This window comes from Borostomias antarcticus, assembly GCF_949987555.1.
Source record: "Borostomias antarcticus genome assembly, chromosome: 19".
NCBI lineage: Eukaryota > Metazoa > Chordata > Actinopteri > Stomiiformes > Stomiidae > Borostomias > Borostomias antarcticus.
The window spans coordinates 20,832,440-20,859,927 of record NC_140252.1 but is presented as its reverse complement, the minus strand read 5'-3'; the positions used below and the strand labels follow the sequence as shown (position 1 = coordinate 20,859,927).

Sequence of the window (27,488 nt, the reverse complement as noted above, 5' to 3'; positions counted from 1 at the left end):
TGCCGAGAACTTAAGCGATTTGCTCTGAAACCCATTTGGCGCTTCACCCTTTGTTCTGTGGCGTTATCTGACGTTATTATCGCTAGTCTGGTCTCCCTGCGTGCGCGTCTCTCCAAACACTGAGGGCTGCTCCCTCTCAGAGAGAAACCCCGGCCAAAGCTTCGGCACAGCCGCTCAAATCTCCCCCGGCATCTGGTGAACTCACGCGTTTATTTACACCAGCTGAAAAGGCTAATAAAAGGCTTACATTCATAATATGCGACAACAATCACATGCTTCAACTGAAACAATGGTCTTTCGGTGTCGGCAAGTGAAATGTTTTTATTCAAAACATGAACTTTAACACAATGAGAAGGGGGCAAATCCATCAATATCAAGAGATTGGGGCGGTTATTTTGAGAAACTGAGTGCTCTCCAAACTGTCACGACAACACTGACCTTTAAAAGTGAACCTGTCTGCTTTCAGCGTTTCATTACAAAAACGCAGAATGTGAAAAGTTCAAGCAAATCCTCCTAAAAGGTCTTCTGAACAAATAGAGCTTGGAATATTTACAACAGAAAGATTGCTTTTATCCGTAATCATCTGACCACTGCAGCACAACTAATAACAACCCTGAACCGTCTCAAAACGGGTGTTATAACCAAACTGCCCACACACACTTCCCTAATCAGTCAATAATATAATATATTATTATCCTAACAAAAAAAACAATACTCAACATTGTTTCCTTAACAAACTGCCTGAACTTATGACGTCGCAACAAACACAAACGTTGAATCAACCTGAATCAACAAATGATGAAAATGTGGATCCTCCATCTTGGATCGAACGTGTGCAACACAAGGCCATTAACCAGTAATCGCGAGGATCCATGCGATCGATGCCATCTAACCTCAGCGCCGAGTCTCCCAGGCCAGCGAGGGAGAAGTCTGCGTGAATGGTCTTCATTGGGGAGGGCATGGAGCCTGTCTCCCAGGCCAGGGAGGGAGAGGTCTGGGTGAATGGTCTTCATTGGGGAGGGCATGGAGCCTGTCTCCCAGGCCAGCGAGGGAGAAGTCTGGGTGAATGGTCTTCATTGGGGAGGGCATGGAGCCTGCCACACGCTGTCAGGGGCTCACAGGGGACGAGACCGTTTGTCATGCTAATGAGCGTTCTGGTGGAAGTGACAGATGAGTCTATTCACCCTCCTCCCCTGCTCCCAGCGTGTGCAGACCAACAGGAAGTGCATGCTAGTTTGTCCACTCTCCTCATGTCTTTAATCGGGGGGGGGGGGGGGGGGGTTACAGCGCAACACTGGATCAGTGTGCTGCCTCCGAGTTGTGTGTCACGTCAAAAGCCATCCCCCTCCCCCTTGCTCGCAGCTACACTGTTTCTTATCGCGGCCGTCATGTCAGTCCTTCCAGCGCAGTGTCAGACGAGCCGGACGCTCAATGTGCTTCTGTCCCTCCGCATGAAGGGAGGGGGGCAGCTATGAACCCCTCCCAGCACTAGCTGTCCTTGGCCGGTTGACATGGAATCATGCGGAGGCCCCTGTTGGGCATTAATGGTCCCCCTGCGCCCTCCTTATAAGGTTAGGTTATAAGCAGCAGGTTAGGTTATAAGGTTAGGTTATAAGCAGCAGGTTAGGTTATAAGCAGGAGGTTAGGTTATAAGGTTTGGTTATAAGCAGCAGGTTAGGTTATAAGGTTAGGTTATAAGCAGCAGGTTAGGTTATAAGGTTAGGTTATAAGTAGCAGGTTAGGTTATAAGGTTAGGTTATAAGGTTAGGTTATAAGCAGCAGGTTAGGTTATAAGGTTAGGTTATAAGCAGCAGGTTAGGTTATAAGGTTAGGTTATAAGCAGCAGGTTAGGTTATAAGCAGCAGGTTAGGTTATAAGCAGCAGGTTAGGTTATAAGCAGCAGGTTAGGTTATAAGATTAGGTTATAAGCAGCAGGTTAGGTTATAAGGTTAGGTTATAAGCAGCAGGTTAGGTTATAAGCAGCAGGTTAGGTTATAAGCAGCAGGTTAGGTTATAAGGTTAGGTTATAAGCAGCAGGTTAGGTTATAAGCAGCAGGCTAGGTTATAAGCAGCAGGTTAGGTTGTAAGGTTAGGTTATAAGCAGCAGGTTAGGTTATAAGGTTAGGTTATAAGCAGCAGGCTAGGTTATAAGCAGCAGGCTAGGTTACAAGGTTAGGTTATAAGCAGCAGGTTAGGTTATAAGGTTAGGTTATAAGGTTAGGTTATAAGCAGCAGGTTAGGTTATAAGGTTAGGTTATAAGCAGCAGGTTAGGTTATAAGGTTAGGTTATAAGCAGCAGGTTAGGTTATAAGCAGCAGGTTAGGTTATAAGCAGCAGGTTAGGTTATAAGCAGCAGGTTAGGTTATAAGCAGCATGTTAGGTTATAAGCAGCAGGTTAGGTTATAAGCAGCAGGTTAGGTTATAAGGTTAGGTTATAAGCAGCAGGTTAGGTTATAAGCAGCAGGTTAGGTTATAAGGTTAGGTTATAAGCAGCAGGTAAGGTTATAAGCAGCAGGTTAGGTTATAAGGTTAGGTTATAAGCAGCAGGTTAGGTTATAAGGTTAGGTTATAAGCAGCAGGTAAGGTTATAAGCAGCAGGCTGATGAGGATCATATTCGTCCGATTAAATTACCAGGCCAATGATTTTCTGTCATGATGAATATCCCAGTCTCTTAAGTAGGGCTCTCCATGAGTGTCGGTTAGTGTGAAAATCACTACTCCAGTCAGTATATTGAGTTATTCTGCCCCAGGTATCTGCCCCAGGTATCTGCCCCAGGTATCTGCCCCTCTCTATCATAATATATAATCTACTTTGCTCCATATTGAAAGAATGAACCATTTTTAACAGAGCAGTAACTTGAGTGAGTGTCTTGTAAAGAACATCCACTCTCTAATAAACGGAGGCATATTTCTAATGCTGACCATCGGTGGGATGGAAGATCAACTGACCAGACCCATCTTCTGTTAATACCCCCCACCCTTTTAAACGCTTGGGTTGCCAGATTCTGTGAATAACCCTCCGGCTAAACCGCGTTCCCATTGTGTCACAGATGCCTCCGCCGTAACGCAAATAGTGAGATAACCCCGATCCTGCTGTTCCTGCGGCAGCGCTGCGCCCCGTGGCGTCGGGGGAGGGGCTTTAAGGGCAGGAAGACGCGTGCCGGTATCAGTCCGCCATTAGCAGGCCCCTCACGTCCCTCCATAACGGGCATAGAGGAGGAAGATGGAGGGCGAGCGCCATGTGCCTCTGACACGTCCCGCGCTCAAAGTAATGAAGCCTGTGGACGGCCGGCGTCACCCGCGGCCCATGTGACACCCACACCCAGATGGCGCAGTGTTAGGGAGGAGGGGGCGGAGGGGTGGGGGGGGGGGGGATTAGGGCGTGGGGGTGGGCGTCAGTCCGTCTGTCTGCCTCGCCGGGCCAAGGGGAGGGGGAGCAGTGTGGTGCCCGCGTCTGAGCAGAGGACCGCTGCTCTTGATTCCGTCACGGCCGGCCGGTTCAGCGTGACCCCGTGGGACTCCGCCCCCCCCGGTGGGTCAGAGGGGAGGGGCTGGTGGGGGGGGGAGGGCGGAGTCAGATCAGCCTACTCACCCGCCTCCCTCTGTTCACTCAGCTTTTACATATTGATCCCTGGTGACACCCAGCTGAGTCACGAAAAACAGGGGCGGAATTATTAGTGGGTCAGAGATCCGTGTGTGAGCGAGCGTGTTCGCCGTGCGAGGTCCGTCCCCAGAGGGGAGGCTGGGGGCGAGGTCCGTCCCCAGAGGGGAGGCTGAGGGCGAGGTCGGTCCCCAGAGGGAGGCTGAGGGGGAGGCTGACCTTCATGTGAGGCAGCCTGTCCTGCAGTGACGTGCCCCGGATGGGGGTGTTGGAGAGCGCTGAGTGTGTGATCACCATTAACACCTCGCTCTCTTATCTGTGGAGAGTGGTGGGAAGGGGGGGAGGGCCGGGGTCCCTGGCTAGTCGGGGCCTGGATGCTGTGGGGGGGGGGGGTGGCAGAGAGACACAGCAGCAGCACAGACACACAGCTCATATCTCTCTCTCTCCCTCTCTCTCCCTCTCTCTCCTCTCTTGACATCTCCCTTCCCGACAAACCCTGTCAGAGAGGTTGAGTGCGACGCACTTAACGAGGGATACCATTCTCTCTCTCTCTCTCTCTCACTCTCTCTCTCTCTCTCTCTCTCCTCTGTCACCGCAGTGCACACTTTCCCAGAACACCCCTCACCCCCCCAGCACCCCCCCCCCAGCTCTATGTCAACTAAATATAGTGACAGAGGATGGGGTGCAGCTCAGGTGCAGTGGGGGATTGTGGGTAGGTATGAACTCCCGGGCTACAGTTCTTATTGACTTCCCAACACGCTCTCTCTCTGACTCCAGACTGAACCCAGCGTTCCTCCCCGGGAGCGGAGCAGACCGCTGTGGATCCGGGATGTTTAAAAGCCGTGAAGGACTTTTCATGGTTCTGACGCCATCACCGCCACTGCTTGGTTGAGAACACCTGAGAACCTGTTTAACACAGGAAAGGCGGGACTTTGCCTAATTGTAATAGAGAATGAGAGAAGGGAGTAGGAGGCTTATGCCGCGCTCTCGCATATCTCTTTACTGGAAAAATTGTTTGTCTGAGATAAACAAAACCTACAGTAGGACACCACTTATCCCAACCCAACGGGACCGAAGGTCGTTCGTATCTCTGAAATGTCCGGATGACTGAAACATGCACCAAATTCAATAAGTGGTATACTTGTTTCATATAGACTCATAATAGACCGATAAATACCCTTAATTACTTACAAAATTGCAATCAAATAGCCAACTAAACTCATACAGCCTAGCCTGTAATAGGCCTACAGTAGCCAATAATAAAATAAACGAATTTCCACTTGAGTGCATGCTTTGATCAAATACAGTACTTTATTCTCAAATGAGGCCTACGCTGCATCGATAGGCTACTGTATTCGCAGAACAAAATGGCCTAAAGAAAAAAAAAAAAGAAGTTTTTTAAGCCTGTCCGGTAGACCGGGAGGTTGGGAGGGGAGGGGAGGGGAGAGGAGAGGAGAGGAGAGGAGAGGAGAGGAGAGGAGAGGAGAGGAGAGGAGAGGAGAGGAGAGGAGAGGAGAGGAGAGGAGAGGAGGGAGGGAGGGAGGGAGGAGAGGAGAGGAGAGGAGAGGAGAGGGGAGGAGGGAGGAAGGGAGGGAGGGAGGGAGGGAGGGAGGAGAGGAGAGGAGAGGAGAGGAGAGGAGAGGAGAGGGAGAGGAGAAGAGGGAGGGGAGGGAGGGGAGGAAGGGGAGGAGAGAGGGGGGGGGAGAGGAGGGAGGAGAGGATGGATGGGGGGAGAGAGGGGGTGATGAGGACTGATTGCCTTAGAGACCACAATGAAACGAGCCACAGCGTTTTCAACCAGAGGCCGTGCAATTATCTCAGATCTGTCTGTTAGGGCCTCCATCTCCTCCCGGCCTCAGGAGACCTCACTTCCACCACAAAACCTTCAATATGCAGCACACTAAAACACTGTTCATGTTTTCTGTGAGGATGATGTCTGAGGGCTGATTCATCCCACATGACGGCAGCTCTCACACACCACTTCCACCGTTCACACCTGGACGAGAGCAGACAGGGCTCACTGCTGATCTGATCCCATGTTGTTCAGATAATCAGCGGTAGAATATTGTTTTGAATGCCGGCATACACTTGACTCCCTGATGCAATAGATTTAATGACACATTTAAAAAAAAAATAAAAAAAAATAATCAAATGTTTCCCATTGACCCTCGTGAAGGCTGGATTTGTGCAGAAACGTATTTGATTTAAAACCAGGGTGCACAGCGTACTTGAAAGGTGCAGGTGAGGAGCCAGAGTTAACCAGGAGAGAATGCTTCCATACGCTGCACTTAGACAAGAGGACGCATGAAGAGGGTCTGTTCAACACAGCGACGCGTGTCGCATGCTGATTGGTCAGGCTCATCCATAACACAGGGAATGGATGCTCTATGAAGGAAACATCACTCCAGTTATTTACATATAGAATTTAAACCCCAAAAAAATCAAACGTTTCCCATTGATCCTCAAGAAGGCTACGTTGATTTGATGTGTTAACCGATTTTATGTTAACTGATTTGATGACTGATTTGATGTGTTAGCTGGTTTAATGTGTTAACTGATTTGATGACTGATTTGATGACTGATTTGATGACTGATTTGATGTTAACTGGTTTGATGTGTTAACTGATTTGATGTGTTAACTGATTTGAGGACTGATTTGATGCGTTAACTGATTTGATGCGTTAACTGGTTTGATGTGTTAACTGATTTGATGTGTTAACTGATTTGATGTGTTAACTGATTTGATGACTGATTTGATGCGTTAACTGATTTGATGCGTTAACTGGTTTGATGTGTTAACTGGTTTGATGTGTTAACTGATTTGAGGACTGATTTGATGTGTTAACTGATTTGAGGACTGATTTGATGTGTTAACTGATTTGAGGACTGATTTGATGTGTTAACTGATTTGAGGACTGATTTGATTAACTGTTTCGCAGCAGAGCTTGGAGGGTGCGGCGGCCATGATTCTTGTTTTCGTTGGCCAACACCTCGTCCATTTACATCCTCATCCGGCACCTCATCCAAACCTATATCATTTACTTTGACTCAGACCCTTGTTCCAGTATAATTAGTGGATATGGTAATGTACTGTACTGCTCGTGGTTCTGTAAGAGGAATCAGATGAGAACCTGCTGCCCAGGGCTGATACAGTATTTTCTTTAGTGCTGCCAACAATTCTCAACTTAACATTCTCAATTCATTCAGTTCACTCAGTGAAGGAGGCGCTCCGCGTGGGTGCTACCCACATCAGTTTAACTAAGGCACTGTGGATTGTGAGGGATGATGTAAGGGATGATGTGAGGGATGATGTGAGGGATGATGTGAGGGAGGATGTGAGGGATGATGTGAGGGATGATGTGAGGGATGATGTGATTGATGATGTGAGGGATGATGTGATTGATGATGTGAGGGATGATGTGATTGATGATGTGAGGGATAATGTGAGGGAGGATGTGAGGGATGATGTGAGGGATGATGAGAGGGATGATGTGAGGGAGGATGTGAGGGATGATGTGAGGGATGATGAGAGGGATGATGTGAGGGATGATGTGATTGATCATGTGAGGGATGATGTAAGGGATGATGAGAGGGATGATGTGATTGATGATGTGAGGGATGATGAGAGGGATGATGTGATTGATGATGTGAGGGATGATGAGAGGGATGATGAGAGGGATGATGTAAGAGATGATGTGAGGGATGATGTGAGGGATGATGTGATGGATGATGTGAGGGATGATGTGAGGGATGATGAGAGGGATGATGTGAGGGATGATGAGAGGGATGATGTGAGGGAGGATGTGAGGGATGATAAGATGGATGATGTGAGGGATGATGTAAGGGAGGATGTGAGGGATGATGTAAGGGATGATGTGAGGGATGATGTGAGGGAGGATGTGAGGGATGATGTGAGGGATGATGTAAGGGACGATGTGATTGATGATGTGAGGGATGATGAGAGGGATGATGTGAGGGATAATGTGATTGATGATGTAAGGGATGATGAGAGGGATGATGTGAGGGATGATGTGAGGGATGATGTGAGGGATGATGAGAGGGATGATGAGAGGGATGATGAGAGGGATGATGTGAGGGATGATGTGAGGGATGATGTGATTGATGATGTGAGGGAGGATGTGAGGGATGATGTGAGGGATGATGTGAGGGATGATGTGATTGATGATGTGAGGGATGATAAGAGGGATGATGTGAGGGATGATGTAAGGGAGGATGTGAGGGAGGATGAGAGGGAGGATGTGAGGGAGGATGTGAGGGAGGATGTGAGGGATGATGAGAGGGATGATGTGAGGGAGGATGTAAGGGATGATGAGCGAGGGGCCGAGCGTTGCGCTGTCTAAATGGACGCAGAGCTAGTCGAGTGCCTGAGGCGGAGCTCCTTGTTCCCACTTATACAGCAGCCTTTCAACAGAAAGCATCATTCTGAAAACAAAATACATGTATGGCTCATATTAGCTTTGAAAAGTTCATAGTTTGTGGTTAGTTATACCATTTCATACAGTAGCAACCAGTAACTTTTAAAGTCCCACCACCCAAATCTAACATTATGACATCGACATTATGACATCACTCGCCTAGACCGAACTCACACTGTTAGAGGAAGCAACACGCAGAGAAAGACGTCTCATTTTATTAGTAGTAATTGTTGTTATTTTTCAGGCGAGAAGGTAACCATGTACGGTAGATTCCCAGTATGTGGTCACTGTTGTTCAAGCTGTCTTTTTGGGAGTTCACCGGCAGGGTCTGACCAGCCTGTCAAGTCGAGTTGCTCAAATCAAACACCATGAGTTGTTTGATTACACTCGCAGAGCAAGTGCTATTGTTTTGGGCATTTCCTGTTTTCCCAACTCCCAGGACAGAGCTGGCTAGCGCCGGAGACTGATATATCTGAGGAGACGTCCCGTCAACCAGCTCTATTATACCTTCAACTCTCAATGAATACAGCGACTTGAGGCTTCAACTGTCAGTGACGTTCTCGCTCGCTTAGGCCTGCGTACCCCTTCACATCCTGTCACATCCTGTCACATCCTGTCACATCCTGTCACATCCTGTCCCGCCATTCAACTCACAAACAATGTAGTACGACTAAGAGCAACAGCATGACGTGGAAAACAAGTTCTTGATTTTGGGCCAGTGAGGTATCTGGCTATCATAAACACTTTGCTGGCAATTACATTAGACGATTGATATGTTGCACAGCAAATAGCCGACACTTGGTTGAAGGCTAGCTAGCAGTGTCAGGCCTGGCGTTACTGTCGTCAGGGCTGCTATGGCTCTTGTTTGGGTTGTGTGTAAATCTTGAGCTGCTCATTGGTTTAGAGCATGTTTGAAATAACGCTGCCAGATGGTTTGCTTCTCATAACCATTTGGGAACTCTCCATTGGAAACTGTTTGAAAAAGGGCAGGGACTTTCAAAACGACTTGGCAAGTGATTGGATGAACCATCTGAAAAGAATCTGAAAAGGTTAGCGTAGCTGTTTGTATTTTGAATTCCTCAGAACCAGCTCTGATTGGCGAGATCGTTTTCCGATCGGGTTCAAAATGTTCTCTATGGAGAATATCCAGACTGGTTTGCGAGTAACAACGTTAGCTCGCGACAGGATGGTCTCACAAGGCTAGAAATAATGAATACCTCTCAGCCAATCACAATCGAGAATTCACACAAGCCGGTATAAGATTTCATAATGAAATCAATACGTTTTTTTTTTTTTTTTTGCCGTTTTTTTTTTTTTTGCCAGGGGAGTGCCTTGGATCTTTTTCTTCTTGGAACAATTGTGTTCCCAACCAAAGAGCACCTTCATCACACCTGTCTGACCTTCCTTCATCACACCTGTCTGAACTTCCTTCATCACACCTGTCTGAACTTCCTTCATCACACCTGTCTGAACTTCCTTCATCACACCTGTCTGAACTTCCTTCATCACACCTGTCTGAACTTCCTTCATCACACCTGTCTGACCTTCCTTCATCACACCTGTCTGAACTTCCTTCATCACACCTGTCTGACCTTCCTTCATCACACCTGTCTGAACTTCCCAACACTCCAGGTTTTTTCATCATTTCAGTTCAGTACCTAATTTAAAAAACATACAGATCCACGGAAACATGGCATCAACATTCACATTGTCAGGATTTGAATTTGAAATACGCTCTGTGTGGGAAAAAAAGCCATGCAATCTCCCAAAACGACATGACGGTGTCGAACTACGGCATAACGCAAAGAATAAAAGTTACTGATAGCGCTACTGGACAGTAAAGTATCTTTAATATCTTTAATCTAGCAGTAACCCCAACCTGAGCAAGTGATACAGGCCCATAGCCAGGGGGGGATCGGGTCGATCGAACGAACCCCCCCCACGACCAAAGGTCCAGAATTTAAGATAAAAGGTCCGCACTCCCCCGCCGTCAACAAATCGCCCGACAATCAAAAAAAACCTGTCCGCCAAAAATCTGTCTGCCTGTCCGTCAACAAATCGAAATGATACGGTCCACTTTTTGAAAAAAAAATGAACCCCCCCCTCCACAAGGCTGGCTACGGGCCTGTGGTCAAAACCAAACAAGCGCAAATTCACAATAGATAACCCTTCCTGTGACCACGTACAAGTGGAGTAACCTACAAGCATTTTCAATCTGTCTGAATCTTCCTCTCTCTCTGTTAAGTGGATTAGTATCATCTGTGATGCCACATTGCACTTTTGTGGACAACAGCAGCGTTGCACTTTTGTGGACATTTTTGTGGACCAACCAACTTGTTGGTACACAATTTGTAAATGGTGTATTATAGTTTATCTGTAATGAACACATCTGGGATCAGAAACATTTCACTATGACTGAACACTCAGTCCACTCACCCAGCACTCCCAGTCCAAACCAGTCCACTCACCCAGCACTCCCAGTCCAAACCAGTCCACTCACCCAGCACTCCCAGTCCAAACCAGTCCACTCACCCAGCACTCCCAGTCCACTCACCCAGCACTCCCAGTCCAAACCAGTCTACTCACCCAGCACTCCCAGTCCACTCACCCAGCACTCCCAGTCCACTCACCCAGCACTCCCAGTCCACTCACCCAGCACTCCCAGTCCACTCACCCAGCACTCCCAGTCCAAACCAGTCCACTCACCCAGCACTCCCAGTCCAAACCAGTCCACTCACCCAGCACTCCCAGTCCAAACCAGTCCACTCACCCAGCACTCCCAGTCCACTCACCCAGCACTCCCAGTCCAAACCAGTCCACTCACCCAGTACTCCCAGTCCACTCACCCAGCACTCCCAGTCCACTCACCCAGCACTCCCAGTCCAAACCAGTCCACTCACCCAGCACTCCCAGTCCACTCACCCAGCACTCCCAGTCCAAACCAGTCCACTCACCCAGCACTCCCAGTCCAAACCAGTCCACTCCCCCAGCACTCCCAGTCCAAACCAGTCCCCTCACCCAGCACTCCCAGTCCAAACCAGTCCCCTCACCCAGCACTCCCAGTCCAAACCAGTCCACTCACCCAGCACTCCCAGTCCACTCACCCAGCACTCCCAGTCCAAACCAGTCCACTCACCCAGCACTCCCAGTCCACTCACCCAGCACTCCCAGTCCAAACCAGTCAACTCACCCAGCACTCCCAGTCCAAACCAGTCCACTCACCCAACACTCCCAGTCCACTCACCCAGCACTCCCAGTCCAAACCAGTCCACTCCCCCAGCACTCCCAGTCCAAACCAGTCCCCTCACCCAGCACTCCCAGTCCACTCACCCAGCACTCCCAGTCCACTCACCCAGCACTCCCAGTCCACTCACCCAGCACTCCCAGTCCAAACCAGTCCACTCACCCAGCACTCCCAGCCTGTAGTTGATGGTGATGACGATGACGTTTCCGTAGCTTGCCAGGATGCTGCCGTCGATCATGTTTCCGGTTCCTTCCATGTAGGATCCTCCGTGGATGTAGACCATGACCGGCTTCAGCCCGTTCTCATCATGGATGTCTGGAACGAGGAGGCAGAACCGTTAGAACCGCGGCCGCCTCATCGCTACCCTGCGCCAGCAGCAGCCTTCTAATCACAAGAACAAGGAGCCAATTCCACTACGTACAAGTGTGAGCTCTTGACATTTTCATAATGAGCCCATATGTAATACAGTGATCAGTGTCTGCACACAAGGGCTGTAAATCACATTGACCTTTTTAAGTTGTCTCACATCGCTGGAAATCAATTTCAATCATAATTTGTGTCCCCTCGTGGGGGGTCTGAACATCCATGTGTTTTGCGTCGGTGTACATAGCTGATAAATACATGTTACATACCGATGTGGAAGGCAGAAGCTAGAAAAAGCAATATTGAAGGGTACTCGATTGTAAATGTGCCACTGTGTGCAGCATCCATGGTAAGAAGAGGGACAGTCTATTCTAAACATATTCCCTTTGATATCCGTGAAGTGCTTCTCTACGCCTTTCTCCTTCCTTTCTCTGCGATTGTTGGTTGAATCACACGACCACATGAAGAGCGCTACAATTAGGATGGATGAATGCCTTTTAAATGCATCCCTCTGGTAGCTGATTAAGCTAGGAGATTAGTACATGTGTAGGAGGTGATTATAAATTAAAGGAGACGTACAGTAGCATGCGAGTAGACGGGAGATACCGGTCCAGAAACCATCAACCGGGATGATAAATCATTCAGCCCAGCGCTGGCCTCATTAGGACTTTGTTATTGACTTTTAGCTGGCGTCCTCGGGGTGGAGAAGTGAAAGCTCAGCTTTCTCTGAGGTAAGAACTCTCCCTCCAGATATATGAAAACAAGTAGGCCTGAGGCTTCGGAGGAGAGTGCAATTTTCCACGGTGTTCCTCTCTCAAACAGAAATAAAAAAGAGTGTGCGTTTCACACAGAAGCCCGGCGAGACCTCGGTATCTGTAGCTAGCCAGCCGCGGCTCCGCTAACCCCTGATCCCCATCCAAGCACCGCGGCTCCTCCAGGAACTCTCTTTCAAAATGTCAAGACAACGAGAGCATCCACCGGGACGAGCAACCATCCTACAGGGCGGGAGATACAGCCAGCACGGCGGGTGTGTGTGTGTGTGTGTGTGTGTGTGTGTGTGTGTGTGTGTGTGTGAGAGAGACGGTGTAGACATTAGTGTGCAAACGTGCATGTCTATGCTTCTTCCAAATCATAACATTTTCCAAAATAGCGATTCCTCCTCCGAGCTATCACAGACGCCAGCAGCTAAGCGTCAGCCAATTGGACGAACTAAATCTTGCACAGCGCAGAGACCTTCTGCCTTTTGCTGTTCAACCGGAGCCCCTTCAGTACATTCCAATGACAGGTTGCTGTTGCTTCCATCGTTGGCAGTAGCAGGAGTGGGGGTGGTGGGGGGGGGTGCAGTCTGGTAACCCCCCTCCCTCGAGTCCTGACTCTCGTCTCCGCAGGCCTGGCAACAGTCGGTGGGGCTGTGTGGGTGGGGGGCTGCGTCAGAGCAGCGCTGTGTGTACTGTATGAGTATCTATCACTCCCCCTCCTCCTCCTCCTCCTCCACCTCCTCCTCCGCAAAAGAAAACAAAAAAAGGGAGCAGGAAAAACATCTTGGCGGCGTCAGGTTATTAATCTCTGCGGGGTTCTGAGCGGGCGCTAATGTGAGCACATCCGTTTCAGGACCTACACGGCGCCCCCCCCCACCCTACCATCTCACCCGCTCGCCACGGGGAGGGAGGGGGGGGTGGCTGTTACAAGACCCCCCCCCCAACCCCCATCTTAGAGAACGCTGTCTAACGACAGGCAGCTACAGTCCACTCATCACAGAAGAATAGGTTTGTCTACACGGCCGGAGGGGGGGTCTGATAACGGATACTCGCCCCATGCTAGGGTTTGTACTCCAGCTTAGCATTAGGAGCAGCTGAAGCCAGTGGAAAATTCCAGAATGCACATTAAAATGGGGGCCAGTGCTATAAAGTTGTCCTGTGTGTGACACAGTGTCTAAAAGATTAGCATCTGTGGCTCTGTTGCGGTATTGGAGATGGCTTGGCTCCTCTATCAAACTCAGAGGCAAACTGGATGAGACTCTCCATCTAGGGTCCGCTGGCGTGGTGCTGTAGCCGGGTGGAGAGGGCGGGTAGGGGCCCTCTGATCCACAGAGAACATCCTGGCAGATTTAGAACCATGTTTTTCTCCTCAGGGGGGAGGAGGCCCGTCTATGGGCTGCCTGTCCCAATCCTGTCACTGCGGAGAGAAATAGCACCGTGACTCTGTGGTGGGGTTGGGGCTAGGTGGGTGGTAGGAGCTGGGCATGGGACTGGGTTAGGGTTAGGACTGGGGCTGGGACTGGGTACAGGGCTATGGTTAGGGTTAGGGCTGGGACTGGAGTTAGGGATAGGGCTAGGACTGGGACTGGGACTGGGTACGGGGCTATGGTTAGGGTTAGGGCTGGGTATAGGGTTAGGGCTGGGGATAGGATTAGGGCTGGGACTGGGATAGTGTTGGCACTGGTGCTGGGTTTAGGGATAGGGTTAGGGTTAGGACAGGCTGGGTATAGGGATAGGGTTAGTGCTGGGTATAGGGTTAGGGCTGGGTATAGGGTTAGGGTTAGGTATAGGGATAGGGCTGGGGATAGGGATAGGGTTAGGGTTAGGTATAGGGTTAGGGCTGGGGATAGGGTTAGGGCTGGGGATAGGGTTAGGGCTGGGGATAGAGTTAGGGCTGGGGATAGAGTTAGGGCTGGGGATAGGGATAGGGTTAGGACTGGGTATAGGGTTAGTGCTGGGGATAGGGCTAGGGCTGGGGATAGGGTTAGGGCTGGGGATAGAGTTAGGGCTGGGGATAGAGTTAGGGCTGGGGATAGGGATAGGGTTAGGACTGGGTATAGGGTTAGTGCTGGGGATAGGGTTAGGGCTGGGGATAGGGTTAGGGCTGGGGATAGAGTTAGGGCTGGGGATAGAGTTAGGGCTGGGGATAGGGCTAGGGCTGGGGATAGGGTTAGGGTTAGGGTTAGGGCTGGGGATAGGGTTAGGGTTAGGGCTGGGGATAGGGATAGGGATAGGGAAAGAGCTGGGTTAGGGCTGGGGATAGGGCTAGGGCTGGGTATAGGGTTAGGGCTGGGGATAGGGCTAGGGCTGGGGATAGGGAAAGAGCTGGGTTAGGGCTGGGGATAGGGTTAGGGCTGGGGATAGGGTTAGGGCTGGGGATAGGGCTAGGGCTGGGTATAGGGTTAGGGCTGGGGATAGGGAAAGGGCTGGGTTAGGGCTGGGTTAGGGCTGGGGATAGGGATAGGGCTAGGGCTGGGTATAGGGCTAGGGCTGGGGATAGGGTTAGTGCTGGGGATAGGGCTAGGGTTAGGGCTGGGGATAGGGCTAGGGCTGGTGCTCGGGGCTGGGTCTCCCCGGGTGACTCTGCAGTGAGCACACTACAGACATTCATCACTGCCAGCGCAGAGTCGGGGGATAATATATTCCTCCGCGGTCCGCTCGGCGCTGCACACATTACTCATCTTTATATGGAGCGAGAGAGGAGGGGGGGGGGGGGGGGGGGGGTGTCAGGTGAATTTTCCATTGGTTTCAGCATTTTCAAGTGTGGGTGGGAGGGGATAGAGGCGGCAGTTAACGACCCCCCCCCCCCCTCCCCCGCAGACAGGATGAAGCTTGTCACCCTTCCTGTTCGATAAAGAGAACTGACACGTTGTCCAACGCCGATGCCAGCGGTTCCCTTTGGACTTCATGTGGCGTCGGGCCAAAACAGACGTGTCAGAGGACAACAGGGATGCTCAGAACAGCACGCTGTGACGCCCCCGAGCTTGACGTCAACAGTACTGATTTACAGCATTGAGCATCACAGTAGCCCTGTGGACGGGGTTTTGCTGCACTACACTGTCATGTACTTAGCCATTGGTTTCAATTTGGAGCAGAAAAGAATAATTATGGAGAAATGTTACAAACAGCATTTTCGAATAATGCTCTGGCTCTTATTGCAAGGACGTATTTCAGTGAAAAGGACACGGATGTATTTTTTGAACCTCAGCTCAGACAGTGGACTGGGTTGTTTTCTAAACTTCTGAAAGAACAGCAGGTTCCGTCTCGTTTCCTGAGTGTTTTTCTGAGAACAGAGAAGTGGGGAACATTGGAGGAGACCTCTGCAGTGCTAAGGGGAGGCTCTCGGTCTGCGGCACACACACACACACACACACACACACACACCCGTTATGGCACTGGGGCGCTGGGGGAGTAATTCATCGCCACTGCAGATGTTCAAACAGTCAGTGTGAATCGATCCTCTTTGCACCCCTGACAACACAAGCATATACCATACCTGGCTCTGGCACAACGGAACCAAGAGTGCTTACAGAACAGGATTTATCCAGGCATTTCATAATCTGTCCATCTCAACACTGTCTTTTATCCAAAAGTGTGTGTACAAAAAGGAGTACACACACACACACACACACAGAAAAAAGATAATGTTCTTTCTACAGCTAATGACATGCAGGATCTACAGCGAGACGATCATGACAGAAGTACAAGCGTGTCAGTAAACGCTATGCAGGTGTCACAGTTTCACACTTCCCTCCGGGTGAAAATAAAGTGTTCCGATTCTCGGCAGAGAGAAGAAGCAGAGCCTCCTTTCCAGTCCGGCGGAGGATGATATCTGGGAATCCTCACCGCTCAGAAGGACCTTGTGTTATACTGCACACTCCATAAATAAAACACTTGACTTTAACTTGGATTCACATGTGAAATCTTTTACGTTGACGTTTGTGTGGACAAGTGAAAGGAAAGCTGTAGTTTTTCATTACCTCTGCCTCAGCGACAGCGCATAACGAGAGGTCATGTTTTCGGAGACCTGTGTTTGTTCGTCTCTTAGCAGGATTACGCAAAAACTAACAGACCGATTTTCATGGAACTCGGTGGAGGGGTGCAGCATGGGCCAACTTAGAACCTATTACATTTTGGAGCCGATCCAAATTACAGGGCTGGTCCATGAGACGCCCAAACACAAACACGGCCGGCCATTCATCTCCATTCATTTTTTGGACTTGGGGAGTGAAAAATTCCCCCCATTCATATCTCAACATGGGAAGGTCACAGAGACACAGGGTTTGGACTGGAGTCAATCTCTGGTCCAAACAGATGCAGCAATACCAGACAGAACCAGGGAATGCATCCGTGGGCAGAGATCTGTGCTCTCTGAGCGGCACTTGTAGTTATTTTTTATATTCACCTCCTACATGCGGTAAAAAGAAAAACCAAATCCAAGGCTAGAGGACGGTGGTATGAATTCCTCCGTTGTTCAGAGGGAGAACACGCCTGGATAAAGCTGGCTGGGTAGAGAGAGGGTTTAAAATGTCACTTTGTAGTGCTGCAGATTTTAAACAGGAGAACTCTCCGCACCACTAGAGTGATCCCAAAATGTCACTGCTTGCTCCGCCCCCGCCTTCCCTCGTAATCCCTGGAACACAACGAAACCCTGCGCTGCTGTCACAGAAAGCCCTCCTCCACCACCGTGTGTGTGTGTGTGCGTGTGTGTGTGTGTGTGCCCCCCAGCCTCCCGCACCACTCAGCAACAACATCCATCCATTCACCATTCGGTTATTCCCATGCACAAGGTCGAGCGTGTTAATATTCAAAAAAATAAAAATAAAGTGACAGATTTTGACAGAGTTACAAATGAACAGATTTCCACTGTCAAAACAACATGGGTGTTAGTGTGCTCATGCTTCAGCGAGCAATGACATTAAAGAGAGGAGGAAGCGAGAGAAACATGACTTTAATAATTTCTCTCAAGGGGCTAGAGAGATACATGCAGAGGTCCAATTTAGCATCCTTCACTTAGCAGCTGGGTGGGGGGTGAAGGGTGTCTGGTAAGTGGTGGCTGGTGAAACATACACCTCCTTCCTGTTTAGAGGCCCCGTTCACCCTGGAACCGGCCCGGAGACGCTCGCTAAACCAAACAGGGCTCCGCAGAGGAAAGAGGTGCTTCAAGAATGGAGCCCAGAGCTGCGCATTAGTATTGGCACCTCGAAAGGGGGGAGAAAAAAACAACAACAAATCAATCAAGAAAAAAAAAAGTTGTTTTTTGTTTTTCGGTCATGCACGAGAATCAGGCTTTTTCTTTTTGTCAAAAAGGTGTAAAAAGACAGAAAAGTACCTTCTTCTCCACCATCATTATTGCTGAAATCTTGGTTGTTTGACTTGGCTCCTACTGTCGACAACAGGAGAGAGGTAGAAGGAATAGGGGGACAGAGATTTCAAAAACAGTAGCTTTGATTTAAAAAATAAAGAAAAAAGATAAAAAAATGCATTAAAAACGTGGGGTTTGGGTTGGAGAGAAGAAGATAAAGACCCAGTGGAAACATTGTAAAGTGAGTGGTTTTACTACCGTAGTTTGGTAAAAAACAGCTTTTTAGACAAGACCATCATGAGTACCCTCGCTCAAGAACAGTGAAGACAGCGGAACAGAACTTGGATGAGCAACACTTCTTTAATGGACATGGAACCCGGTCATTGTCAACCACACCAACGGTGTCCTGTGAGGGACATTTACTCAGCCTAAAGGTGCCTATCAACAATAAAGCAAACAACACTGAACATGCAGAGGTTACAGGAATCACCACTAGGCAACCCTAAACCCATTGAGTCCAATCCAGATCCCGAGGGGATCATTAGTGCCACATCAGTATACAAGTTGTGGCCCTTTAAAGGGACACCGTCACACGTTTCAGTTCATATTATTTAAATGTTTACATTCTTGTAGACCTTTTTAAAATCACCATCAGTGTATTTCTGAAATACTGCTTCAAAGGGCAAACACATTCAATGACTATTGGGGCTGGTTTGCCCTTTGAAGTATTTCCACGATTTCTGCGATTCTGTCATCCGTGTAGGAAAACAACTACACATAGTAATTTTAAAAAGGACCACGCACAATATTTAAGCATTTAATCCAAATAATATCCACTGAATCAAGCGTGACTGCGCCCCTTTAAGCTGTTTTCCATCATAAAATGTCAGGATTGATCTTACGACGTCAAGGCTTACTGTTGACCCTTTCTGACTGTCTTCTGATTGGGTCCCAAGATATCCGTATCAATAAGAGCAGTGTTTTGCATTCTTGGAACGTTCTAGAGGACAATACCAGCGAGCGATCGTTTCCCAGCCACGCTGAAGACGCATCCTAACAAACGAGAGGTTATCGTTTTCCCTTCAACTGAACAAAAGTGGCTGTCAGTTGTCATTGTGCTGGGCTGGCGGCTCTCTGATGCCCGACTGCAGGCTGGTAGATGAAGAAGAAGATGTTTTGGCACGCGCTTCATGACGGGGAGGCGGGATGTGAGACGACACCGTCCACTGCTGTTTGGGAGGGACAGGAAACGGGGAGGGGGCCGCAAGCTGTACGCACCAGGGAAAGAACCGCGTCAGCTTAACACCACGAAGGAAGAACTCCTTCCTAACACCTGTCCAGCACACACACACACACACATGCATGCACACAAACACACACACACGCGCTAACCCTTGTGGTGAACAACATACCGACAGATATCAAGAATGCACCTTAACCTACTGTGTCATTTAAATGGTGTAAAAATGAAGGCTTCTCTCCACAGAAAGCATGACGCTCTACCATGTGTCCAATAAAATAAGCGTTCAAAAACAACAGTTCATCCTCCTGTGTGAGTCAGCCGGCTGTCAGGAAGCAGCTCTCTCCGGCGCTGATCCATAACGAGCGCAGGCCTCTCAACATCTCTCTCCTCCAAGGCCGACCGCAAGACCGCCAGGGACCACCCAGCGCCGGGTCTGACGGGATGAAAGACCACAGACTGGACCACGCTGCCTTTGAACTGCAAGTGGGGGTCGGGGGGAGGGGGAGACTGTCCCAGGTCGACTCTGACGCCCGCTACGACTACCCTGACCGGGTCTTGACCTGCCTTCGGGGCATTTCTCCTCGTCCTTCGCGGGAATTTGAGCTCTTTGGCACGTAGCCGACGGCAGGCTACTACTCGCACTAAGACACAGAGGTGGAAGTCTCTTTTTTTTGTCATTGTTTTGCAAGTCACAAGTAAGTCTGAGTCCCAGGTCAAGTCCCAAGTCAAGACAGGCAAGTCCCAAGTCAAGTCCCAAGTCAAGAACGAGAAGTTCTAAGTGAAGTCCCAAGTCCTAAACGTTGAGTTTCGAATCCTAAACGAGTCATAATGCACTCAGTACCGTAATTCACTGTTCTCTCCTGCAACTTGATTGGATGCTGTCAGATTGGTGCTTACTGGGAATGAATAGTGTTAATGTTAGTTGATTCAGGGAATGAGTTTGTGGCACACTTTTTAAATAACATACTTTTAAATCTTTGGGTTTGGGGTAAGGTAGTCTTTTCAAGTCAAAAGGCTCAAGTACAATAAGTCACAGGTCATTGGTGTTAAAGTCCAAGTCGAGTGGCAAGTCTTATTTGATTTTGTCAAGTCTTAAGTCATCAAATGTGTGACTAGAGTCCAGGTCATGTGACTGGAGTCCGCACCTCAGCTGAAAGCAGGACCCAGAGTGCACCGTTCCTCTGCAGGAGCACCGTGATCAGAGCTCCTACAAACCTCCAGGGCGAGGAGGGAGGGCGCTGTCATCCAAACAGAGGACCACGTGGTGTCTCTTTGGTTGCTGTCATCCAAACAGAGGACCATGTGGTGTCTCTTGGGTTGTTGTCATCCAAACAGAGGACCATGCAGTGTCTCTTTGGTTGCTGTCATCCAAACAGAGGACCATGTGGTGTCTCTTGGGTTGCTGTCATCCAAACACAGGACCACGTGGAGTCTCTTTGGTTGTTCAGGGTTGAAATACGGTATCCTGCTTTGGTTGCTTGGATCTGATTTGATGGAGGGAAATCAAAAGACTCAAGTCAAGTCCTCCACAGGGGTGGCGTTCTCAAGTCAAGTCCTCCATACGGGTGGCGTTCTCAAGTCAAGTCCTCCACAGGGGTGGCGTTCTCAAGTCAAGTCCTCCACAGGGGTGGCGTTCTCAAGTCAAGTCCTCCACAGGGGTGGCGTTCTCAAGTCAAGTCCTCCACAGGGGTGGCGTTCTCAAGTCGAGTCCTCCACAGGGGGGGCGTTCTCAAGGTTGACACACAGAGGCAGAAGGAGGAGGGATGTAAAGGAGGTGCTAAAGTAATAGTCCAGCGCTGAAACGGAGGAGGAGGTCGTCCGCAATTTAAAAATGGCGAAGAGCCTGAGGTGGTGTTGTCATCCGATACTGAGACCCCCCCAGGCCCTCATCCCCAGTCCACCATCATTACAGAGGCAGACAAAAGCCCTCTCTCTCTCTCTCTCTCTCTCTCTCTCTGTCTCACACACACACACATACACACACACACACACACACTGCAGCCTCTTTTGTCTGCAGGAGCACTTAAAAATAAGAGTAAGACACAATACAATCATCTAACCCTCCTACACAAACCGACCTCCGACGCGGCGTTCACCCCACCAGAGGGTTGGCCTCTGACTGAACACCACCTGAACACGGCGCTCTAGATTCTCTCGCCTACTTAATCAGACAACAATGAGAGCGCTCTCCTAATCTGTCACCCCACTTGAGGACGGAGACGTTTTAAAGCCTTCTCTTATCCTCCTCTGGCAGGATACATCCATATTACTGGGCTTCGGAAAAGGCCAGTTCTGAGGGCATATGAGGATGACGGGCAGAATACTGAGGAGAGAGAGAGAGCGAGAGAGGAGGAGAGATTGGAGGAGAGAGAGAGAGGGAGGGAGAGGTGGGAGGCAGGGGTGAGAGAGAGAGGGGAGAGATTGGAGGAGAGAGAGAGAGGGAGGGAGAGGTAGGAGGCAGGGGTGAGAGAGAGAGGGGGAGAGAGAGGGGGGTTGAGAGAGAGAGGGAGGGGGTGAGAGAGTTTGAGAGAGAGAGGGGAGGAGGCAGGGGTGAGAGAGTTTGAGAGATGGGGGGAGGCAGGGGTAAGAGAGAGTTTGAGAGAGATTGGGGAAGAGAGAGAGAGAGAGGGGGGCAAGGGTGAGAGAGAGGGGTGGGCAGGGGTGAGAGTTTGAGAGAGAGATTGGGGGAGAGGGAGGGAGCGGGGAAAGTTCTCATCCTTGGATTCAACTCTCACAAGATGCTGTGGCTGTGTTTCCTGGTTCGGATCCTGCACCAACGCTGGCAGGGAGAGTGAAGAGGCACGACTTCCCCGTTCCAATGATCTGAGACGCCGGCTCGTGTCCATTGTTCAGCGCCGAGAATAGTTCATAAACACAGCGCATGGATTTCACAACACCTAAACACATTTCTACACAGCATTGTTCTCAAGAACGGCGTCAGCTTTGAAAAGAAGGAGCCTTTCTCAACCTCTTTTCTGTATGGAACACATGGTTGGGAGGATACTGTAGGCAAACAATTTTCCAAACTACTGAGGTGACCAAGCCAGCATCTGGAAGTAGAGATATGATTAACAGCCTCTAGATGCCACTTCATCATACTGTACCACCAGCTTGGGCAGAGATTTCAAAAGGTGGAAAAAACTCTATATGGATGGATTGAAAATACATTTAAACCCATCCATATAGTGCCAAAAGCCTTTTGTGTCCAGGAGATTTTGAAGAATGTTGAAATTAACCCCCAGTACATCTGGCTTGTCTGGGATTGTCATTATTTACTCTTTAATCTGTGTTCTGAAAAGATCAAACTAAATCAAAACACGCAGAGACCGTGTTTAACCTGACAGATGTGGGGGGAGGGGCCTCTCTCTCACCGACCACAAGAGTCCATTGTCTGGCCTGAACCGACCTCTTCAGAATTGGACCTCTAAACGTCTTCAGTCAAGTTGAACCGGCCTTGTTCTTATCCCACACTGTTCTATTTCCTTGTCCAGACCCCGACCCTGTGATCGGGGGCAACTGGTAGAAGCAGCGAACCCCCGCGGTGGAAGCACCGGCCCTACCGGACGCTAGGAGAGAGAGATCACTTAGATGAGACCTCTGCAGCAAACGACCAGGGAGGAGAGACCGACCATCGGAAGCTTCCGGTGCCTTCTCCGTCTCACTCCACTCCACTGGACCGGATAGGCCCCGTTTACTCCGAGCTCTGACCTCTTTAAAAAAAAAAGCGAAACGTCTCGGCCGTTGGAAGTCGTGCTCTCTGAGTGGTCTACAGCTTCTGTAGCTGTTAAACCCTCTCCTGAGACGCCTAGACGACTGACCTGAGCCCGAGCTGACCTGCGGAGCACAGAAGCAAACGCACAACAACAACAAGAACACGGAGGTTAAGAGGGAGTGGAGGGGCCAGACGTACCGTCTTCCGTGGGGACGTAGATGTTCAGGTAGAGGCAGTCTTCGTTCTGGTCCTGGACGTAGTTCACCACCGTGTCCAGGTTGGCGGTGAACCAGACGGGCAGCATGTCGTTGAGGAGGAAGCGGTCCTCCAGGAACTGTGGGCAGACGGGGGCGAACTGCGTGGCGTTCCTGATGCCCGGCCAGGAGGTGGGCGGCTCGGGCGCCTGGAAGCGCCTCTCCCCGGTGGGCGCCAGCGCGTAGGGGACGCCCAGGTACTGCTCCACCGGGCCCAGGATGTCGTTGGGCAGCGACTGCTTCATGCCGCGCAGCTTCCCGTAGTTAGTGGTGACCACCGGGTGCTGCTGTGCCGGCGCCACGGCGCTCGCCACGGCGGCCCAGAGGAGCATCAGCCGGACCGCGGCCACGGCGCCGGATGCCGCGGAGGTCGTCCATGAGGCGGTGGCGGCGGCGGCGGCTCCCGGCCTGGTCATGCTCCCTCCACTGCGTTCAGCCCAGCAGGACGTAACGTTTTCACCGTTCTACCCCTGCCCTGCCCCGCCCCCCCCCCACACCCACCCCGGATAAACCCCTCCTCCTCAGGCCGCCGCGCGCACTTGACCGACGGGGCTCCAGCCAATCAGAGCAGCTTTGTCAATGCCCTCCATCCTGGGCGAGCGGGTGGAAATGGTGGTGCCCTCCCCCCCCCGCGCTGAGGTCGTCTCTGCTGCCGCCGGCCGGACACAGCTCCAGCCTGATTGGACGACCTGCAGGGATGACATCAGAGCATTTCAGTTAGTCCCTCAAACCAGGAAGTCTAAACCCCACGTTGTTCTCTCACTTCCTGAACAGCTAGTCTTTACTCGCAAGATATAAACGGTCTTGGAACAGATCTGATTCACTCTCTGCTGATTCATGTGTGAAAGTGGGATCAGGTTAACAGAATGGAAGGTCAGGAAACCGGGTTAAACACTTAATCCACACATCAACAGCTCTCCTTAATAAAGCACTTAAACCCTGTATTTACAACCAGGTGCTTAATACCAGATGCCAAGAAAGCACATCTAATTAGATGATGATATCACACATTAAACTGTGCAAAGACTGAAGGGTTAAATCTTGGAGGTCACAAAAGATCAAGGACGCAATGATAAGACACATGCGACAAGTTGTTTGGAAACACCAACAGCTACCGTGTGTCTAAGGATGTCCAAGGCTTTCCCAACCAGCAACCCTAGTCCAAGCATTATATTATATAGTCGACCAATCCCACGCGCTCAACAGAGTTGACCAATCCCACGCGCTCCCCGTCGACCAATCCCATGCGCTCGACAGAGTCGACCAATCCCACGCGCTCGACAGAGTCGACCAATCCCACGCGCTCGACAGAGTCGACCAATCCCACGCGCTCGACAGAGCTAAGAGTCCAGACCAGGCCTGCGTTCGGAATAACATACTCTACTACTACATTTTGATACTAGTATGTACTACAGCTGCCCCTAGAAAGTACATACTTTGCACGCAGTACACATCCAATTGGGACACACATAATGTCATAATGCCTTGAAATTTGACCACATCCGTCGCCGTCCATGAAATGACGTTTGTCCACAGCTGGGATTCATCGTAACGCCTCTGGTGTGACTCACACACGTGACATAATTTCCGCTGAGCACAGGATTGTGGGTCAGAATAGCCAGAAAGATCTGCTACGACCGGATGTAGTAGGACATCCTGGTATTTTTGCCATACTGCCCGTGGCATAGTCAGTATGTAGTGGGACATTCTACATACATTTTTGGCATACTATTTAGTATGGAAGTACGCGATTCGGAACGCAGGCTAGATTCGCGCATGTGTAATCAGGGTCAAGTGCGTAGGTCGTCGGCATGGTTTCCAGCCCCCCCCCCCCCGTCGGGTTCACCTGGGGGTCTCTGATGTGACTGACTACCTCTCATAAACTCAGCCACAGTAAAAATCTGGACTGAATAGCTGGTGATTTAATGACATGGGTGGGCGGTATTTTATGGGCGAGGTGTGAGTGTTTCGTGCACACTAACAAAAGTGTGAACAAAAGGTGTGCACGCGTGTGTGTGTGCGTGCATGTAAAATGACTCACACTCCCTTCATACTGTCTGTAAAATTACCTTCCCCGTTTCTCCGGGGACGGAATATACAATTTCAGAGGCAACAACTGAACTAATTACTTTAACAGCTCTTCACAGCTATTCCTTGTATAAGAATAACACTTAACATTTAATGACTTTGGATACATGGATAATGATATCTAACATGCCTGTATAAACCATGTCCATATTCATAAATGGTTTGCTAGGCTAGTTCTAAGGTAACACTTGGACATGAGTGAAGGCAGTATACACAGGACTATTGAGATGAGAGAAGGCAGTATACACAGGACTATTGGGATGAGAGAAGGCAGTATACACAGGACTATTGAGATGAGAGAAGGCAGTATACACAGGACTATTGAGATGAGAAGGCAGTATACACAGGACTACTGGGATGAGAAGGCAGTATACACAGGACTATTGGGATGAGAGAAGGCAGTATACACAGGACTATTGGGATGAGAAGGCAGTATACACAGGACTATTGGGATGAGAGAAGGCAGTATACACAGGACTATTGAGATGAGAAGGCAGTATATACAGGACTATTGGGATGAGAGAAGGCAGTATACACAGGACTATTGGGATGAGAGAAGGCAGTGTACACAGGACTATTGGGATGAGAGAAGGCAGTATACACAGGACTACTGGGATGAGAGAAGGCAGTATACACAGGACTACTGGGATGAGAGAAGGCAGTATACACAGGACTATTGGGATGAGAGAAGGCAGTATACACAGGACTATTGAGATGAGTGAAGGCAACATACACAGGACTACTGGGATGAGAGAAGGCAGTATACACAGGACTATTGGGATGAGAGAAGGCAGTATACACAGGACTACTGGGATGAGAGAAGGCAGTATACACAGGACTATTGAGATGAGAGAAGGCAGTATAAACAGGACTATTGGGATGAGAGAAGGCAGTATAAACAGGACTATTGGGATGAGAGAAGGCAGTGTACACAGGACTATTGAGATGAGAGAAGGCAGTATACACAGGACTATTGAGATGAGAGAAGACAGTATACACAGGACTACTGGGATGAGAGAAGACAGTATACACAGGACTATTGAGATGAGAGAAGGCAGTGTACACAGGACTATTGAGATGAGAGAAGGCAGTATACACAGGACTACTGAGATGAGAGAAGGCAGTATACACAGGACTATTGGGATGAGAGAAGGCAGTATACACAGGACTATTGGGATGAGAGAAGGCAGTATACACAGGACTATTGGGATGAGAGAAGGCAGTAAACACAGGACTATTGGGATGAGAGAAGGCAGTATACACAGGACTACTGGGATGAGAGAAGGCAGTATACACAGGACTATTGGGATGAGAGAAGGCAGTATACACAGGACTATTGGGATGAGAGAAGGCAGTATACACAGGACTATTGGGATGAGAGAAGGCAGTATACACAGGACTATTGAGATGAGAGAAGGCAGTATACACAGGACTATTGGGATGAGAGAAGGCAGTATACACAGGACTATTGGGATGAGAGAAGGCAGTATACACAGGACTACTGGGATGAGAGAAGGCAGTATACACAGGACTATTGGGATGAGAGAAGGCAGTATACACAGGACTATTGAGATGAGAGAAGACTGTATACACAGGACTACTGGGGTTGCTGTGGGAATCAAAGCAACAACTCAAGTGCAGCTGAACAACTGACCCTTGTCTGCTACAACATGGCGTTGTCCATGTCCGCTCATCACAACATGGTGATCTGGGTATGACCCATTGTGTTTTTAACAGTTTATCACAACATGGTGATCTGGGTTTGGCCCATTTAGTTTTTAACAGTTCATCACAACATGGTGATCTGGGTTTGGCCCATTGTGTTTTTAACAGTTCATCAACACATGGTGATCTGGGTTTGGCCCATTTTGTTTTTAACCTCATACAGTTGTGTATATAATCAACTAATCATTTACTGATAATTTATGACAAATGTAAATTGTTATTCAATTCAATATTTTAGGGTCAAAAATGCGTAGTTCTGATATTATTATAAGTGTAACTGTGAGTTGTGCACTGGTAGGAGCCTGCGTGTTGTAATGTGTGTCAGTCAGGAGGCCCCGAGCCTGCTACCCTTCCCTCCTCGTCTCCCTGTTAGGGAGGTCCCTGAGGGCCTCGGAGCTGTGAGGATCTCCTAGTTCATCCCCAGGGCCTGAGAGAGGAGAGGAGTGGTCCAGGGAGACTTGGGCTGACTGTTCAAATTAACACCCTCACTCCTCGAGTGTTGCGTGCCTGACACTGAAGAGAGGAGCCTCCAACACCAGCTCGCACGCCCGCAGTCTGGACGATCTAAACTCAACAAGGTCATTAATAGATGGATTACTAGAGTGCGTCCAAAAAGGTCGGCTGTACGCCTCTTCATATTCGGAGGAAAGGGGATATGTACTTTGGAAAAGCTATTTTAAACACCCTGGCTATGAACACTGTCCTCTTTTCCAGTAAAACAGCAGAGGCCCAGAGAAAGAGGAGGATACTATTCCCACT

General features: G+C 49.5%; 1 protein-coding gene across 1 annotated transcript in view; it reads right to left on the bottom strand.

Moving 5' to 3' along the window:
- Positions 1-22,982, bottom strand: part of nlgn4xa (neuroligin 4 X-linked a) — a gene marked incomplete at its 3' end in the record, with an annotated part of 50,369 nt that extends 27,387 nt beyond the window's left edge. The window contains exons 1-2 of the mRNA XM_084454133.1: positions 22,861-22,982; positions 11,444-11,596 (exon numbers count right to left, since the gene is read on the bottom strand). Coding sequence (XP_084310259.1) covers positions 11,444-11,596; positions 22,861-22,966 — 259 coding nt within the window. The 5' untranslated portion in view covers positions 22,967-22,982. The remainder of the gene's footprint in view (positions 1-11,443; positions 11,597-22,860) is intronic.
- Positions 22,983-27,488: the final 4,506 nt, after the last annotated feature.